The sequence below is a fragment of the Cuculus canorus genome, chromosome 7 (assembly GCF_017976375.1).
Source record: "Cuculus canorus isolate bCucCan1 chromosome 7, bCucCan1.pri, whole genome shotgun sequence".
Classification (NCBI taxonomy): Eukaryota; Metazoa; Chordata; class Aves; order Cuculiformes; family Cuculidae; genus Cuculus; species Cuculus canorus.
The window spans coordinates 27818818-27837827 of NC_071407.1; the positions used below are offsets into that span (position 1 = coordinate 27818818).

The 19010-nt window shown below is 39.9% G+C and overlaps 1 protein-coding gene across 2 annotated transcripts in view; it reads right to left on the reverse strand.

Annotated features, from left to right (window-relative positions):
* Positions 1-19010, reverse strand: part of PARG (poly(ADP-ribose) glycohydrolase) — a 69726-nt gene that overhangs the window by 49966 nt on the left and 750 nt on the right. The window contains exons 2-7 of one of the 2 annotated variants that reach the window (XM_054071871.1): positions 15749-15815; positions 14001-14981; positions 11399-11582; positions 10137-10259; positions 8777-8860; positions 6947-7021 (exon numbers count right to left, since the gene is read on the reverse strand). In XM_054071871.1, coding sequence (XP_053927846.1) covers positions 6947-7021; positions 8777-8860; positions 10137-10259; positions 11399-11582; positions 14001-14981; positions 15749-15815 — 1514 coding nt within the window. Of the gene's footprint in view, positions 1-6946; positions 7022-8776; positions 8861-10136; positions 10260-11398; positions 11586-14000; positions 14982-15748; positions 15816-19010 lie in introns of both variants that reach the window. The other variant, XM_054071870.1, reaches the window with a different exon arrangement.

Genomic DNA, 19010 nt, shown 5'->3' on the forward strand with positions numbered 1-19010 from the left:
GTGCAGGCAAACTGCCAATATTTGCACATCTGATTTTTTTGCTCAGTACTCAAAGATTCATCATGCCTCATCTTTTCCCTGTTATTGACACCTGACGCACTTTCCAAAAGTACCAAGTTCAGGCCAAATGTGCTTCTATCCTATGTAGGAACACAGATTCAGATGAAAAACTACGATTTGGCAAAAAAAAAAAAACAAACCAAACATGCTAAGCACATTCTGTAGGTACTGTCCCAGGTTTTACTAGGTTTACATCACAATTCAGCAATTCAATTAACACGCATTTGTTCAGTTTTTCAGTGAAATGTAACAGTTTTCTTCTATTTATTTTAATTATTCCTAAGCGCAAAGTGTTGACTGACAGAAACAAGGCTCATTGTAACATTGTCCACCGCTCCTCGCTTTACAAATCACCTCCTATATTCTAGAATCTCTGCATAACACCACCAGTAGGAAAAAAGTGATACGTTAGGAAGTGTGTGTAGATATCCATATGAATATAGCTAGGTCAAAATTAAGTCGTAAGGATTTGTGCAGATGAAAAAAAAAATCACTTCTAGCACGATAATTAACTTCAATTTTTCAAGGAAAGGAAACCAGACTTTTGGAAGAGCAAAACATCTGTAATATGGATGTGTGATAGTGAAAAAGGAAAATGTTGTATTGAGAATAGAATTTATTTACATATTTGTCTTGCATATTGAATATTAATGTAATTATGCATTTCTAAATGGCATTTACAGAAAATTTGAAAAAGGTATTAAGTGAGGTTGTAGAAATTTACAGGTAGATACTTGCATATAAAAGCAGATGGGAATGAATCCTCACATTCTGACTGTTCTGGACTTCTAAAAGCATTTAGCACCCTGACATGCAATCATTACACACATTTTAATACTAAGAAGCAGGGAGAAACGAGTCTTTCCTAACCGTGTTACAAAGCTAATTACAGCTGTAATTGTAACACAAACATTTTAAATAGCCCACTTTCTATTTTGTATAAAAGTACACTAAAGGGTGAAGAAAAATAGCAATATATTCCTTCAGCTCAATAACTGACCTTGTTTTCTTGTTGTAGCTTTTCATTAGATTTTAGGATAAGCTGAGATTTGTGCCATAAAAAAACCCCCTGCTATCAGCCAGTTTTGAGGCTAAAACCAGTGAACTCACGCTTGACTGGAAAAGGAGAAAAAGAAGCACAGATAAAGTGGTCTGGTATGTTCTTCCTTTTCCTTCATGCTGAATGTTCTTCTCTGCAATTAAGTATAGACAGGAGAAAAGACTAGTCTTTTGGAAGAGAACAATCATGTTTCTTTCAACCTCATAGAAAAATCCAAATGTAAAAGCTATATAGCCTCTTTCATAATAAAAAAAATTTCTGAATGCTAAATTTCTATGGGAATCAACAACAAATATGCAGATCGTGGCCATTAAATAAATTGGCTTCAAACAGCTTTCCCAAAAGACAAAAAAAGATCACAAGACATCCATAAACAGACACTGCAGACCCACAAGTGCTTTTTCTTACACTAAAATCCAAACCTAACAGTTGGAAGCTGATTATTACACAGTGGAGAACGAGAGACTAAAGATACTGAGAGCGTATCCCCTTTAAGTCTTCCTACTTGCATCAAGTAGGCACCAAGGGTTTAAAGTTCTTCACAGAGAGCCTAGAAAAACAAGTTTTAAAAGGCGTAAGTGCCTTCAAGTGAGGTTAATTTAAAGTTTCAATTATCTTTATCATATTGTCATCCTGAGAGAGGTTGGTGCACAGACCCCCACGCCCTCCTGCCAGCAACAGCTCATCCTGGTACTAAGCCACAACAGGACCCTATGACAAGGCCATTTCTGCCTCTCAATCTCAACCCGGCAAAGTCAGAAGAATGTAAAAACAGACAAAAGTTTGTGAAAGCCCATCAACAAAAGACGCCTAGAAAAGCCTAACATCAAAAAAGTAATCAGCAACGCTTCCTCACAACACTCTTTACTCCGAGTAATCCATTTCAGAAATTCCCACAGTCCACCACAGTATCCACGGAGATGTCAATGGATCTTTCTACCACTGATTTCTCCAAATCCCTTCAATATCTGATGGAAAGTCGTAACATCCCCTACATCCATTGATAGGGAGCTCCACAACCTCTAATTCAGCATCGAAATAAATAACAACCTTCGCCTAGTTTTGAAACCCTTACCTGCTAGGAACGCTCATCTGGTGTCCCTTAACCATTGCACCAGGAGAATGAAGAGTGATTTTCTCTTCACCATCTCCTACATTCATTTTGGACCCCACTGCTACAACCATTTCTCACCTCCCTCTCAACGAAGATAAAACAGTGGAATGGTCCTGGCTTATTCAGACGTTCCTCATATAGAGAGCATTACCTTAACATCATTCCCGACTCCTCTCATCCTACCTTCTCCATTTCACACACAAACTTTTCATCAAGATGATCAAAGCTCAAAGAGCCCAGACAAACATAAAAAATATTTCTTGATACAACGTAAACATCTGCAAGACATATTGCGATCCATTCTCCAAGCGACTCAGAAGCTCATAGACAATCACTGTCCATGCAACACAAATTTACCTAAACTCCAGCCTTTGGTCTATGATTCTTAAGAGATAAAACTTATGCCTAAACTATTTGCAGTTTCCAATATGTGAGTAATCATCAGAGATTACAGTTTGCCTTTTACTGACACTCCTAAGTACTGGATTTATTCCTTTTCAGCACTGAACAGCATAGAGACATTATTTCACAAGCTAACTTTTTAAACACAAATGCTAACAGTCCTGCATACATAACACAAGTCCCTCTTTCTCCTTGTCACATATGAAAAAGCAGCAAGAGTGGCTAAAAATCAAATTACTAGATCTGATTTGTTTCCTTTTTCTGAAGTGTATCAGGAAATCCCATAACTTAGATAACTTGTAAGTAAGAATTTAAAAGCATATGAGCATTATTCCTTCGCTTTTTGACACTAAAATGTTGTCAATGCTATAGTTCCTCTGTGGGTTTCAGTGGAGTGTCAAAAATTACTGAAATTAAAGCACATAAGAAATAAAAGCACCCTCTATTGTTTCATTGTCTACAGAGCCCCCATCTGCCACTTTAAGTGTCCATCTTAAGTTAATAACAAACCTATTGAAAAAATAAGTAAGACAGAAGGGTTGCTGCTAATTCTCACAAGCATTAGATAGGACCAAATAACTCAGTCAATACAGCTCTGCTGTACAGGACAAAAACAAGCTGCGAGACAGCTCTCCAACTGGTTCACCTCAAAATAGCTCAGGTCTTAATGATGACAGAGGTTCGATACCACGAAGATTCCTGAAGCTTCACAATATGCATCCTGCTTACTTAAGTTCTTGCATGCTATGCAACTAAAACTGAATTTAAAAGGAGGATCACCTTTAAAGAAACTTATGCACTGCTTATACAATATCATGTCGTTTTCAGATTTAAACACTCCTCTGTTCCTGAAAGAACATGACAGATGCAAGCAAGGAGAGAAAGAGTTCATGGAATGACATTAACAAAACTTATGCTTAAACTCTAAGAGACTTTAAAGTAACAGAATAAAAGCAAAGCATGTCCAGAAGAAGCAGGTCCAATCTAAAACAGCAGACTGTGTGACTGTCTTAAATGATAAAGCCCTACTTTTCCCTTCAAACAGATTACAGGTTGTTTCAAGACATAAGCCTTGAATGACCTCAGTTAGACTTCTTATTTCATGTACTCGGGAAAAGGGAAAAGAATTTAGTTCTTCCTGGAAGTGGAAGGGCAAATCTACAAGGAAGGTAAATAAAAACTCCTAGGGTGCATAGCACTCTTGGTCAAAAGCATGTAATAAATTCCCAACCTATCATCATTCATGCAAATAAAGGTCTACAACACACTGCGGGTCTGTAAATAGCTCCATCCACAGCAGTTTGCTCACATTTCCTTTTCTGCTTGTTGTTTACTCTTTCCTGTCTGGCTTTCAGGTAAGTTCTGGAGAAAGAGATGGAAGGATGACTTCCAAGTGACAGGAACTTTGCAAGTAAAAAGAAAAATGTTAGTGCTAATAATTTTCATAAATTAAGTAATAACTAGGCCTCTTCGCCAATATTAACAAACAGATGGTAAAACAAATCAATACAACAGCATGGAAATTCTGTAGAGGACAACAAAACTATCAGACATCTTACAAATAAGCCACCAAGAGCTTTATACACATTACTGATGGGTGCTATCAACTTTTTGAAAGACACAAAAAACCTCCAAGCCTCCAAATTTACTTTCCTGTACAAACAGGAATTTTACTTCCACACACTTACTGGCATCAAAAGGAATACTGAAAATAATGTGAGGGCTCCCCCTTCTGACAACACCTTGAACGAACAATAGGACTGGGCAGCCTATGCAATCGTTGGTGTGGTGGTCTGGAAGAACCCTGGCTCATAGACATATTTATTTCCTATTCATTAATAAAACTGAAAGTGTTCTAATCTTTAAAGAAAATAAACTTAAGACCAAGAAACAGGTAACTATTGTTGCTATAAGAAAATCGCTTTCAAGTAGGATTTAACAACGCCTCTTTTGACTGTGTAACTTGGAAGGAAACACCTAAAATAGGAAACACAACACAAGACTGATATGAAAGCATTTAATAGATTAATAGATAAGGTGAGGCGTGACCAGAATCAGAAGATAAAATAACAAATGGTACTTTATGATTTACCAAGCACAGACCTATTGAAGTAACATCTGAATAAACTGGTCTCAAATTATTCAACCAGACACCACGAGATTTGCGGACTCAGCTTCCTTCTACATCAGACCACAGAACTCTCGGTTAAGAATGCACCGAAAGTCAGTAGTGCCCAAGAATATCAATAGATATTCGAGGCTCATCAATGCTGTTTTAATCTTTTTCTTTTAATATATATTTGTGACTTTCTCCCTCTGCTGAGCTGCAGCCCCTCACTTTGAGCTGATTACTCAAGGCAGCTTTCCTTTCAACCAACCCTCTCAACTTTTGCTTAGCCAATGTCACCTGAAACAGTTCTCCTGTTCCCTCTAAACCACAAGAAAAATGGGAAGGTACGCAAGGCAATGCTAAGCCCTTAACGATTAACTCCTGGATACAGTAACTCCAAAAGCCACACTTCCCTATAGCTGGTATAGTTACGTCATTTTCACAGAGGATCTCAACTTTTCACTCAACAGCTGCTCACTTAATCAGACTGCCAAGTCTTTGAAAGCAAATGCCTTGTTAATTTAAAGAAAGAAGTTTGCACATCCCATAATAATAGAAAAGATTTAAAACATTTCTCTACAAGATGTACCTCCTTCATATGTCCTGTTCAGTGAACTCAATACATTCAATAAACAAAGGCAGGGTAAGATCTCGCTTTTGTGCTCTACAAGGAGCCACTGTCTTAGAGTGCTTGTCTGCTCCTTATTTAATGCACTGCTGCTCGTCCTTCACCTTACTCTAAAACCAGTGTTTTGAAACAGCTCTCCTCCCTTCAGCTGGGAACCTCACACATAAATCATCATTCCCAGGTGACAGATATTGCCTTTTCACCATCAGTGAAAGACTGATGTTCAATACACAGTTTATTTCCCTGTTGTTCCTCTCTTCTCTGAGGGCAGCTGATGTTACTTAATTACTGGCCAACAATCTCTGAATCTAATCTGAAGGGTTTCTCAACATCCATATGCACGATAGTGACACATTGTGACAAGATCACTTGTGTTTGTAGGAATATGATGCTAACCTGGTACATTCCCGAGTCAGTGCTTATACTTTAAAACATTCCAATAAAGAAAATACATATTATTTAGAGAGGGAACATCTCAACAGGCCAAGTTAATTTCAACTGATACAAGAAGGAACAGAAGCAAAGAGGCCTCAGTCATGATAGCCTGAAAAAGAGACATCTGCCCCACAGATGAGAGGGGGAGCACTCAATTGGCAAGACGGGCAAAAACAGTAGCTCTCATGGCTACCAAATACAATACCACTGGTATTGCAATAGCTATCTTCTCTCAGTAATAACACTACTATGTTGCATGCAAAACAAAACTCATTCTGTAGAAGAGCAGTCCCTGCACACAATGGAAACAAATGATAGGAAGAACAGCTCCTCTGATCACGGGAATTAAGCAGACATCTATTTTAAACACAACTAACAAAATTAACTTCAATTCAAATTTAGCTTCCACTGAACCTTAACACAGCTTAGCAAGCCCCTCCCAAGAAAAGAAGCACGTGTTTTAACAGCGCTTCTGAGCTGGTGGAAGACAAATACAGCAATTTCCATTGTAACTCATCTAATCTCCCATGTAGCTTTAATTAGCAGTATCTGATCATCAGTCAGGAGGTGCATTAATAATCACCCAACATGCATTTGTCACCTACTACTCATTTTTCTTTTCTGTCCTCTTCCAGGAAGGTAACATGAAGTCATTAGAAAACAACCCAATCTTTCCAAGACTCTACAGTTCAAATTCATCATCTCAGCACATAATAACATTTTACTGCTAGACTAGTAAGGCACTGTCTATACAAACACCATTGTAATACAACATGCAAGGTGTTCAAAAAAGGAAAAGATCAACACTGTTTAAAACAATAAACCATTACGATGGCAATATTAATACAACTTTCTAAGAAATCTGGTTTGCATAAAACAGAAAAGGTGTTTCTCACCTCACCTTAACTTCAGCAACCTCAGGTGTTACTGAAGCACCTAAATTACCTGCTTAAGATTTAAAACTAACAATTATAATTCCCATTTCAGCTGAAATCACCAGCCAAATAACTGTCCACTCAGATGACAACTGCAAAGCCTTTACTCTTGAAAAGGGAAATAAAGCCAAAAGCATGGAGACGAGACAAAGTAGTCACTTATACTTTACTTTTCTTCCTATTTTAAATCAACTTCGTTTACCTTCTCACAGAAGTCCGTGAGAGCGGTGAAGTCCCATTTCTTGGAATAAGCAACATTGTACCTCAGGATAGCCTCCTATGGAGAGAGCACAACAAAATAAAGCTTAGAGATACTTATTAACTGAAGAAAAAACACTTTATGAAATGTCCTCTTTTGAAGGAACAGTACCATCTAGTGGCTAAAACCAGTCACAGAGCCCACCAAAATCCTAACACTATTAATACGGCACAACTCCACGGTATTAAATCCTGTATTTCAGCTTTAGTCTACATGTTTTTTCTCCTAGCACAAAGACAAGAAGTGCCTGGATCTGCCCACAACACGCAACATAAACATTCTCCAAACGGCACTTGCTCTCTTTAAAAATACCAAAATACCAAAAAAACGTGTCCCTCAGCGATGCAGCAGCAGTTTCACCAGTTCAGGTACTTAGAGAATCAGAAGCACAACAAAATCAAATAGGCCCTTTACAACAACTACTACCTGTTTTCATCACAGGCTGGAGGACAACGTCATTGAGAGCAGCCCTGCGGAGAAGGACTTGGGGGTGCTGATTGATGAGAAGCTCAACGTGAGCCTGCAATGTGCACCCACAGCCCAGAAGGCCGAGCGTATCCTGGGGTACATCAGTGTGAGCAGCAAGTTAAGGGAGGGGATTCTGACCTTCTACTCCTTTCTCATGAGACCTCCACTTAGAGCCCTGGCATCCAGTTCTGGAATCCTCAACATAAGAAGGATATGGAACTGTTGGAACAGATCCAGAGAAGATCAGAAAGATGATCCCAGGGTTAGAGCACCTCCCACGAGGATAGGCTGAGAAGCCTGGAGAAGAGAAGGCTCTGAAGATACTTATAGCAGCCTTCCAGTACTTGAAGAGGCTATAGGAAAGCTGGAGAGGGACTTTTTACAAGGGCATATAGTGAAAGGATGATTGGGAATGGCTTTAAATTGGAAAGCGGAAGATTTAGATTAGCCATTAGAAAGAAATTCTTCATGATGAGGGTGGCGAGGCACTGGCACAGGTTGCTCAGGGAAGTTGTGGCTTCCCCATCCCTGCAGGTGTTCAAGGTCAGGTTGGATGGGGCCTTGAGCTGCCTGATCTGGTGGGAGGTGTCCCAGCCCATGGCAAGAGGGTTGAAACTGGATGATCTTTAAGGTCTCTTCCAGCGCAAACCATTCTAAGAGTTTCTGATTAGCTGCTGGGAAACACTGTTTGTCTAAGGTTTCTTTGCAGCTTGTGCACCTTTCTCCTTCACTGCCTTTCAGGTATAATCTAATTTATTCTTCACAAGAAACCTTCATAGCAATTCTAAGCTGCTCCAAACCATGATTCATTAATAGTCAACGAACACTGTAGGAGTTACCAACAGAGCACTAGTCTCCAAAGTGTACACATTTTTGTCAGCAACTTGAACTGTTGCAATTTCACTAGAGTACACTGGTGTGAACAGTTATACCTTCAAACTCTCACCTGTGTATGACCCAGATGGTTACTGTAAAAGCTCACACACTACACTTGCCACAAACCAGCATATACTGCTGGACAAAGAGCTTTGTGTGGATTATAAAAGGCAATTTATTTTAATAATACCTAATAAATTCAGTGGTAAAACTTAAGACTCATTAACTAGGACCCTTAATTCAGCAGGGAATCCCTTAAAAAGCACAGGTTTTTTTTTAATTTACTTTTGTAAGTGATTAAGCAAATAGTACTGAGCCAGAATCACTAACAGTGTATGGAGAGCCTGAACATCCTTATATATATATACAGTCTATATATATGTACACACACACTTGTATGTGAGCTTGATTTCAAAATGACAAGCTTACCTTCAAATCATGCGAACAAGTAAATTTGTTCAGTAAGGCAGTTTGGATTAGTTCCCACCGACTTCCAGCAGTTCTGTCTCCATTCTTTAAAACAAAACCCCACATTCAGATTAAGTTATTCAAAATAGAAAGATGTATTTACTCATAATTGTCTTCCTGGACACATTTTTTAAAATAAAGTTGGCTTTATCTGCCAAGTTTTTTTACAAACAAATCACATATTTTGAGCAACTTTTAGTCCACTGCATTTTCCTTCCTGAAGAGATTCTTTTCAATGGAAGCATCACAAAATTCATAGAGCTTTTTCACATGTGTAGCACTCTTCCTCATGCCAAGGACAAATAACCTTCAGAGTATTCCTCACGAAGAAACTGGATTTTGCAGATAAAACATGAGCACAATTTATAAAATCCACAACTCAAAAATAGAAACTGAACTAACCGTATAAAAATGCAATATCCAGAACATTAACGGCACAGATTATAAAAGCCTATTGCTGTGGCTGACTCTTGTGCCAGCCCAAACTCAAGCCATCCCATGACATTATTCCTCAACAGAAAGTCTTAATGTGGTATTTTCATAAGAAATGTCATAAGGACAGAGACTTGTAATTTATATACAGAGATATCTTGCTCCACTGGCAACAAAGACCTCATCAAAACTTTCCCTCGGAAACATCAATTAATTTCATTTATGTTGCAACTGTAAAAAACGAGAAATTAAAAAACTAAGAACCTTTTCCGGTGGCTATAAAAATTCTCTGTCCCAGATTGAATTATCAACAATCACTGTAGTGTCTTCACTACAGGACATGCTTGCCAATTCGATTCACCACAGTCTGAAGTATTTCAGCAGGTATGCTTAAGTAAGTCCCGAGCAGTGAAAAGAAATACCAGATCAGTAAATCGCACAGGGCCAACTCTGATCTCTCCACCTCTGTTTTAGCAGAGCAGCAGTCAGATGGACTTAACACTATAGGCAATATCTGATAGAATAATCAGAATGCGGTTACAAATTCACTCACATCTGTTGCCATCCCAAATTCCTTCACAAAACAAAAAAACCTTCATATACATATGTATTTAGATAACTTGTACGGAGAATGAGCTTATTCCCCATACAGATATATAAATATAAACACCATCAAAGCAATGTGTAGGTAAAATAATTACTAGGAAAAAAAGTCATCAGCTCTGCCTTACAACCCAGAATCCAGCTTATCAGGCCAGGTGTGTTCATCTACTTGATTTTCCAATTCCATAAACAGAGTTTGCAAGCAGAGCAAATGCAGTGAACTGAAAATTCAGCTACATGTAACTAAACTTACTTGATTACATGACTGTAAACACTTCCCTCTTACCTCATCCTCTACAGGGTATAAATTTTGTTCCGAACAAGGCATTTTAACATGTTTGTTGTCCCATAAATCCTTGTAGTGAGTTGGAAAAGGTTTAGGCACCTCTCCTTCTCTCAGAAGATCTACCTGCAACACAGAAGGAGGGAGGAAAAAAGCTCAGACTCTACTTTCATGTTTTTAAATGGAAAAAAATTAAAAGCAAGCAAAAACACAGTTAAGAAAAGGGTCTTATCTACAGCCACCGTTCTCGGGAAGAAGAAAGCTACAAACTGACAACACGATGGACATTCAGTTAAGAAAAAATCCATCTGCTACTCTCCAGTTATACTTGGTAAAAACACCACCACCTCATCATTTGACCTCTCGAAACACACTGAAATAGAGGTAATATACACAATTATTTTATGCCCAGTTATCAGCTAAAGATGTCCTCATTTATGAATTTAAGTATCTGCAAAATTTCATCAGAATAATTTCAAAATGCACTTTCAAATGTAACAAATGACATTCAAATGACATGAGGATGAGAAATCATTACAGATGCAGCAATATTACATGTTTACTCCACAGAATACCAGAAACGTAAAAATAAACAACATGATGTTCTTAAAGACCTAATCTGCTATACGGCTTTCTGGCAGCACTGATTCTCTCAGAACTTGCATTTAAACTTAGAAGTGCTTTTCTTTCATTTGGGATTTATCCCTCACCCAACAGTTTTCTGGTCATATGTTTTATTTCAACAACAATTTGACTGCATACCACTCCAAAGGATTAAAGGCAAACAGATCAGAGTTGATCTAAAATGCAGTGGTAAAATTGCTACAAGTCCGTCATTCTTTGCCTTTTTCATATCTTTACTATTTTAAGCCTTCTGTACATCTTGAACTCAAAATAGTACTATATTAAAATAAGAATATAACACAAAAATGTTGAAATACAGATTTCACTTGCAGATCTGTTTCAATTCCCAGAGCTTAAAACTCAGACAAGGAAGTACACACACAGCTATGCAAATGAAAAATACTTGCCCCTAACAAGCCAGGGGCACTAGACCCCAATTACATTTCTTCTGGATCTTAGTATCCTAATTCTGTGCTTCAGAAAGGTCAATTTTCAGGAAAACCAGTTGCCCCAGTCTGCTCATAAGGAATGACAAAGCTTTCCACAACCTGCTAGCACTATAGGACTAATATTTGGCATTTCATATTCTTGAACAATGCAGTAAGGAAGCCGATTTCAGGTAATACACTGAATTATCGTACTCTGACGGTTACTGTGTGATTGGCTGAGGGTCGCAGATGAGGAAGACGGGCCCCACAAATAGGCATTCTTCTCATCTCTTCAATCGGTGTCCCAAACCATTTCTTATTAGTTGGAAGTGGAGGTGGTGTATATTTAGGAATCTTCCTTCCTGGTCTTGTGGGTTTGAATTCACACTTTTCTTTCCTGCTGTTAAAATGAAATACATCGAAACATTTTACTTCCACCAAAAAAACTGGAAGGCAAATACATGAACGTCCACTCTGGAGTTACGGTCCTTACAGTCAGTTTGCTTGTTGGCCTTTGCTGTGGCCCCAGGACAAAGCTTTATTGGGGAAACCCCCTGCCACCAACCACCTCTTCCTCTTCAATACAAGTGCATGTCTACCAAAACACTCTACAGCCTTACAAACACCTTCACAGAACTGGAGCGGCTGAGCAAGGCAGGGTTTTCCTCTGCTCTTTCCCAATAGGATCAGTTTACCCAGGGACAGATGACAGCCTCAGCAGTCTGCATTTGTCAGGATACTCTCTGCAGCCCCTCCTCTACTCTAAGAGAACAAATAGACGTGCATGCACAGGTCCACATATTCCTTCTTCAAACAAAGAAAACAACTTGTTAACCACCCTTTCTCCCGAGGGTTGTGTTTTTCATGCCAGGCATACAATGCTTTAATGGAAGTAGAAATTTAAAAGCAATCCAAAACACCTGTGAAATTAAAATATACGCAACAGCAGACTAACTAATCCTCTCCAATAACTGAAGGTATTTGCATGGATCTGAGGTATTTTGGGGAAGAAAAACCTGAACCTCCTGGATCTTTGATGTAACAAACCAGATGTTTCTCAGGCAAGAGGAAGTTATCTGACTGAAATGTTAAGAAGTTAAAAGCCTACACTTTGAGATGCTGTTTAGATCTCTAAATTCCCCTCAGTGAACTTACTCCACCCTTGAATAAAGACACTGTCCAACCTATCTCTATGCATATGTCAGTATCTTCTGGTGCAGAAACTGCCTCCAACCTGGCCAATCACAGGCAAACAGCATAGTAACACTGGCATGACACCAGGTACAAGTCCACTGTGCTCATCCGAGAGGATAATTCTGGCACAGTGTTACCCATGATTGAAGCCTGTTCAATTCACTGCTGCTTCTTTCTCCCCAAGTTAAGACCTGAACCACGCCTTTACCTACTGTTGAGCCGGTCTGGTGAAAACCAGGAAGACAGCTTTAAGGTCTTCCAACTGCCCTTACACACTACAGACATTACTACTATTTTGTCTGGCAGCAAGATTTAAAACCATTACAGGATCCTGTGACCTCAAACAGAGAGAAAAAAACCCTCTCACTCTACAGCCTCATACTCTACCTTACCAACTACTCTGTAAAGTGCCACTAGGATTCCCAGCTATCCACACAGCAAAACTTTTGCATGAGTTCCCCTTCTCAAACATAAGTTTATTGTAACACACAATGCTCTAGCACTGACAAACGCAAGCCTTGAGCTCTGCTGCTTGGCTGCAGCAGCCATTAATTTCAATTAGTGAAAAAGAGTACTCTCTAAACCCAACATTTTAAACTTGATGACTCTCTTCTCCACGGTCTTTTAGCAAATTCTTCATCCATCCATTTTTCCTAAAAACTACCTTTTCTTGTTTTAAAAATCCACTCTCAGCCTACTCATCTCTTAAGATTGCTCAAACGTAAACTCTTGCCACAAGTAAGCTGCTCTCCATCATCCTGTTCTTCATTTCCTTGAAAGGTACGGTTTGCGCTGCTCTCCACACCCAGAAAGGATCTCCCAGCAATGATGTGCAAAACCACTTTCTTGTCCTACTTTAAAGGACTTGATGTGATAAGCAATTGTCTCTGTAGACTCAAGACACACAGTCCTCTCGTTTCTGCTGACTCTTTTTATTCACTTTCTCAGCCCCCATTGAAATCTAAGCTCTTCAGAGCAGAGATTCTTCTTTTGCCCTTACCGAACATCTTGCATATGGAGTCCCACGTCACACTCACGCCTCCCATTTCCATTGCTGTAGTGTGTAGTCACTAGTCCTTCCCTCTGAAACTGTGAATAAAGCCAACCCTCCCCCCTTAATCACACATACCTTTACAACTGCTTTCAAAACTGAAATTTCTCATATCTATGTCAATCAAAGCATCGCTAGCACTGATGCTTCAACAGAACAGATTCAGTATTTCTGACCCATGAAACTAAAAAGACCAAGAAAACATCAGTTTTCTCAGGTATTCTGAATGAAATAGTGAATACTACACTCCATCAAGCACTCCTGTACCCACCCACCATTCATTTCCAAGCATTAAAAATCCCATGGTCTTAAAACACTTAAAGAACAGCAACTTCCTATAGTGTCTTTAATTCCCCATTTTAACAGATACGCAGTGATTTGAAAAACTGCACTGGACAAACATATCCTTTAAAAAAAACACAAGTGGTGCAATTAAAAATAAGTTACTTCAAGCTTACATCAAAGTTGTCTTTGTGTATTAACATGCATTTTGCAGAACTCCCTATAGATTCCAGTCTCCAAAGTGGAGCCAAAGAGGTGGAACAGATGAAGAGGCAGACAGAACACTACCTTTTCTCCTCAATTTTAGGTATCCTCATGAAGTGAGAGGTGATTTTGGAATCTCTCTTCACCCCTTGTTTTACACCTTTGCATTCTGATGATGGAGCAGGAGAGATCCCGGGTGACTTTGTACGCAGACCATCCTCTTTGACAGAATTATCTATTTCCTCAAAGCTTTCACAGACTTTAGCTGAAAAACGTGACTTTCTTGACTCCAGTTCAGCATCTCCATATTGAATTCTAAAGGATTTGTTTATGGATTTTGACATATTAATCTCCTCTCGCTCATCAAGAAATGGACTCGTTTCCTCATCAGCCTCTGACCCATGACAGCTATTTTTTGAATTATCTACATCCATCGGCGACTCCGGTTCACTTTCTTTCTCAAAAGCAGGTGAATCCCCTGAACTGCTCTGACATTTCCTCAGTTTCTCAGGATCTCCAAGATCAGATATGCAAGCATCACAACCAGCATCTGAAAGTGGACTTTCTGGAACTACATCCCCCTCTTGTTGACCTGTTAAACAGACAGAAGTGCTACTCTTTGGCTTCTGCGAGTTGCATGAAGCCAGTTGTCCATCTGTATCAGCATCTTTCAAAGAAAATTTTGTATTTCCCGTTTTCAAGGACCGTCCTGATGAGAATTTCCTCTGTGTCCAATTGTCACTGCTTTCTTCACAGCCACTTTGAGCCTGTGTGCCAGCTTTGCGCAATGGATTGATGTTGGCGTTTTTAAAGAGGTCTCCAGACTGTGTCTCCTTCTCCGGCTCTGTGTCCAAGCCCCGATCTTTGTCCTTGGCCTCCCAGTTACTCATGCTGCCTGTCTGAAGCAAATTTACTTGCTTTACACCAACTTCCACAGGTACTTCTGAATAATTCTGCTGACAACTATTCTCCAGCTTTTCCACATCATGTTCACAAAAGTTCTCTTTTTTAATAGAAGTCATCTTGGGATTTGCTTCAGTGTTGTTATTAATTTTGCTGTGTAGGCTGTGGAAAAGAAGTAAGGTAATTCAATGTCTTATTCTTTACATATATACACTGTTTTTTTAAAGGGAACGACTTTTTTAAAGGGAACAATTACAGACATACACAGAATTTTACCCAATATACTCAGTGCTACCAGGATCACAAAGTCTTACTGTGCTGGGGAATGCAGCTCAATAACAACCTATTTCCATTTAAAGGTTCCAGGACAACCATGAGTAAGTTCCTTGCCTTAGAAACCTATTCCAGTGAATTAATTATCCTTATTTTCAGATCTGAATAGTATTAAGCTGTTATTTAGTTGTTTTCTTCAGATGAAAAGAAGTTATAATTCATAATAAAGTCCTCCTTAACTTTCATTGATGTTGACTAAGGAGATAGTCTGACTTCACTGCTAATTCTGTCTAGCAGCTGGCCGCCACTGGAAGCAGCAGTCCCACTTTGTCCTCCCATGCTGCAGGTCCCCATCTTTTTTCTCTGCAGGAACAGCAGGATTTATTTACCTAAACACTGAGGTGCCTCAGGAAACAAAGTCAGCCAAAAAAGTTTGGTTTCAGGGGTGAAAGGAGAGGGCTGGGGGACCACTAAGCTTTTTGTAGCCAGCATCTTTCCACTGGTTCTACCAAAGAGGATGCACCAAGGTAAGGGAAGCAGCAGAAACGATGTGGCCCCTTTCCCACCAGCAAGCTCTACCAGCAATCTGCACTTTTAGTCCCCCACAGGGCCGCCCAAAGAACAAAGCTTTGAAATAGGAATGCTATACATTTTACCTTTTGGACTCTGTTGTCTTGGGTCCTTTATTCTCCAACCAAGTGGTAATTGTCCGCTGTTTACAAACTGAAAAAACAGAGTTCACTACATTATTACTTGAAACATGATAAAACTGCAATACAATTGCATATGAATAAGATAATCTTTACTGGATGAAGACAGAAACACCTTGGTTAAGTCCTCATTATCACCTCTACCGCAGGGAGCATCCAGGCACCAACACTACCAAACCCTCAGGCCTGCAATAGTCAGTTTGTATCACTCAGCAGGTGTGGTTTCCATAACAATCCTCATAAATGCCAGCCTTGGTGCATGGTGGGCTTTTTTTCACCCAAGATTTTTTTTTTTTTAATATTGTCAGAAACACAGAGTGAATCTCTAGATTTTAAAAATAAAATAAAATAAAGCAACTTAAACTTTCCAACTCTCGTTATTCCCTTTAACTACCATCACCGTGAGCCCTGACAGCCTTCTACTGAATTTTGGAATGAAGAGGCAACGTGACATTTGCTTTTGAGCAAATGCATTGCTTTGAGCAACCTGATCCAGTGGAAAGCATCCCTGCCCATGGCATTGGGTTGGACTGGATGAGCTTTAAGGTCCAAAACCATTCTACGAGTCTATGATGTAATTTAAAACAAAGAAAAAGGAACTAGCAACTGGGCATCTTAAAGCCCCAGCTAAGAACCTTACTGGTACACGGAATACTGTGAAATATGAGATTTAATAGAAAACCATAGACATTAGAAGTGAGAATTGCTGAGAAACAGACTATTTGTTCCCTTCACCCATGTAGAACCTGTAAAGCCTATCACTGCTCACTCACGTAACAGGCAACAATACGTGAAGGATGCTTTTTTCAGATCTACTACCAACAACGCAGTCCAGACAATGCGATTGGTCTCCTCTCTGAGACGCTGCAGTTCAGACAAGCTTTCAACAGATAGCTGCACACAAACTACTCACAGAGGTGCTTCAGGGAGCGGGGCTAGAGAGAATAACCTCAAACCAGTTATTTCACAACTGGAAATGACTCTTCATCAGTATAAGAAGGGTGTTTTAGCTTTGTTTTGCAGTTATTTAATAGTGACTCTGAGAATTTGACAACCAGCGTGAATTCCCTTTCTTTCCACTGGCCAGAAGTTATCCGCTCGCCACTGCTGACTGTGCAAGGTGTTTACTCTCTGCTTTCAACTGGGTAGGTAAAATTTGCAGTTCCCCTACAGCAAGAGTGGTTTTACAGAACTTAAGAACCAGCCCAGCACACCTGGCTATTCTGATTAAAAGCTACTATAAAAAGATTCAGCGTTTCATTGCAAGTGCAGGTTGTGTAACTCGCAGCGCCGGTAGCTTAGGCCACAGACAACTTAAGGGACACTGTTTCATAAATCCTTCCCACAGCTGGTGATCAAACATCAACAGCGTGGAACTACTGGAAAAGTTATCTCCAGAAAACATTTAGATCACTGTAAATTCTTCTGAAACAGCACAAACAATAGCACAAAATCACCAGTGTGTGACAGGAAGACCAGGGAGCAAAGACAAGCTGCACGTAGATAACAAGCACAAGGCCATACACAGCCAGTCAGTTTTTCAATACTCAGCTTCATTCAGACAAAAATAACAGCTCGGTGGATTTCATAAACTAGGAGACTTTTATTTCTAAAGATTCATTAATACTGAAATACATTAGTCATTCTGGTTACCAAATTTCAGCTTCTTATATTTCAAGTGTTAACCCAAATTGCCTACAGGAAAGGGGAAAGAAGCAGCAGAAAAGAAAACCTGAAAAGACATGTTAAAACATGGGACAAACAAACCTCTTCAAAGGCAGCTGACTGCCTCTTGAGGTAGAAACTTGAGAGCACAGAACACTTATTCATTAGCTTAGCACAACAAACAGAAACAATATTAGCAGCATCAGAACAGAATGAAATGCCTTTGGTCTGAACCCTCACATCTGAGTAGCCCTAAAATCAACAGAACATACATAATTTTTCTCCAATACTAACATCTCTTCTTGGTACAGATGATAAAAACCTAAGAGGCAACAAAAAGACTCTGAACACGTGCTTGTATTCAGAGTAAGCAATAAAACCAAACTGGGTTGTAAGTTTTCTGTAAATTGGTCTCTAAATTTCTATTCAAGATTTCCCAGATCATTCCCAGAAAACAAACCATTGCTCAGAATCTATCACTGAAGAAAACAACTGCATTTTTAGGAGATCCTTGTTTATCACTCTGTAGGAGTGCAGGTGCACAAGGTCAAACTGTTATCAACTCAAAAGTTGTCTCTCAGTTACCAAGGTTGAACACATCAACAGAAATCAAAGCAAATATGGGATTTTCCCTTCCCTACATTTCTTTCTGTCCCTGAAGTGGGTATTTTATTGTGCATCGAAGTTTCATTTCAACAGCACTAGGTCCAAATAAAAATAAGGAAACCAGGTGAGAGCTTTTTCCACATAGCTGTGTCATGCAGCAGCAGGAGTGCCCCAGGACAGCAGCCACATGTCCATGGGGGTCCCTGCCCCGATCCCAAGTCCTCCCTTGTCCTACCACACTGGTACAACGCCCTGCCACATACCATTCCTCTTGTGGCAAGGATTTGTCCTCACACACCCAGAACGCTCCCTGTAGCAGCTCACAACTCACTTGGATGGCTGCACTACTACCAAAAGTTTGTAAAGAATCTGGCAGAAAGGCAGCATTAAGGATCCTGTACCCAAAGCCATTTCTCTCCCAAGGGATGCATCAGGTACTGCCCAACACCACTGGTACACAGAATCATAGAATGTTTTGTGTTGGAAGGGACCTTTACAGCTCATTCAGTTCCAACCCCTCTGCCACGGGCAAGGCTGCTCCAAGGCCCATCCAACCTCGCCCTGAGCACTTAAGGGGATGGGGCAGCCACAACTTCCCTGGGCAACCTGGGTGCTTCACCACTATCATTGTGAAGAATTTCTTCCTGATCTAAATCTTCCCCCTCCCAATTTAAAGCTATTCCCCCTTATCCTTCCACTCCATGCCCTTGTATAAAGTCACTTCCCAGCTTTCCTGTAACCCCTTCACGTACTGTAAGGCTGTGGCAAGGTATCCTGGAGCCTTCTCTTCTCCAGGCTGAACAACCCCAACTCTCAACCGGTCCTCAGCAAAGGTGCTCCAGCCCTGGGATCATCTTTGTAGACTCCTCTGAACCCGTTCCAACATTTCCATATCCCCTTTATGTTAGGGATTCCAGAACTGGACACTGGACTCCAG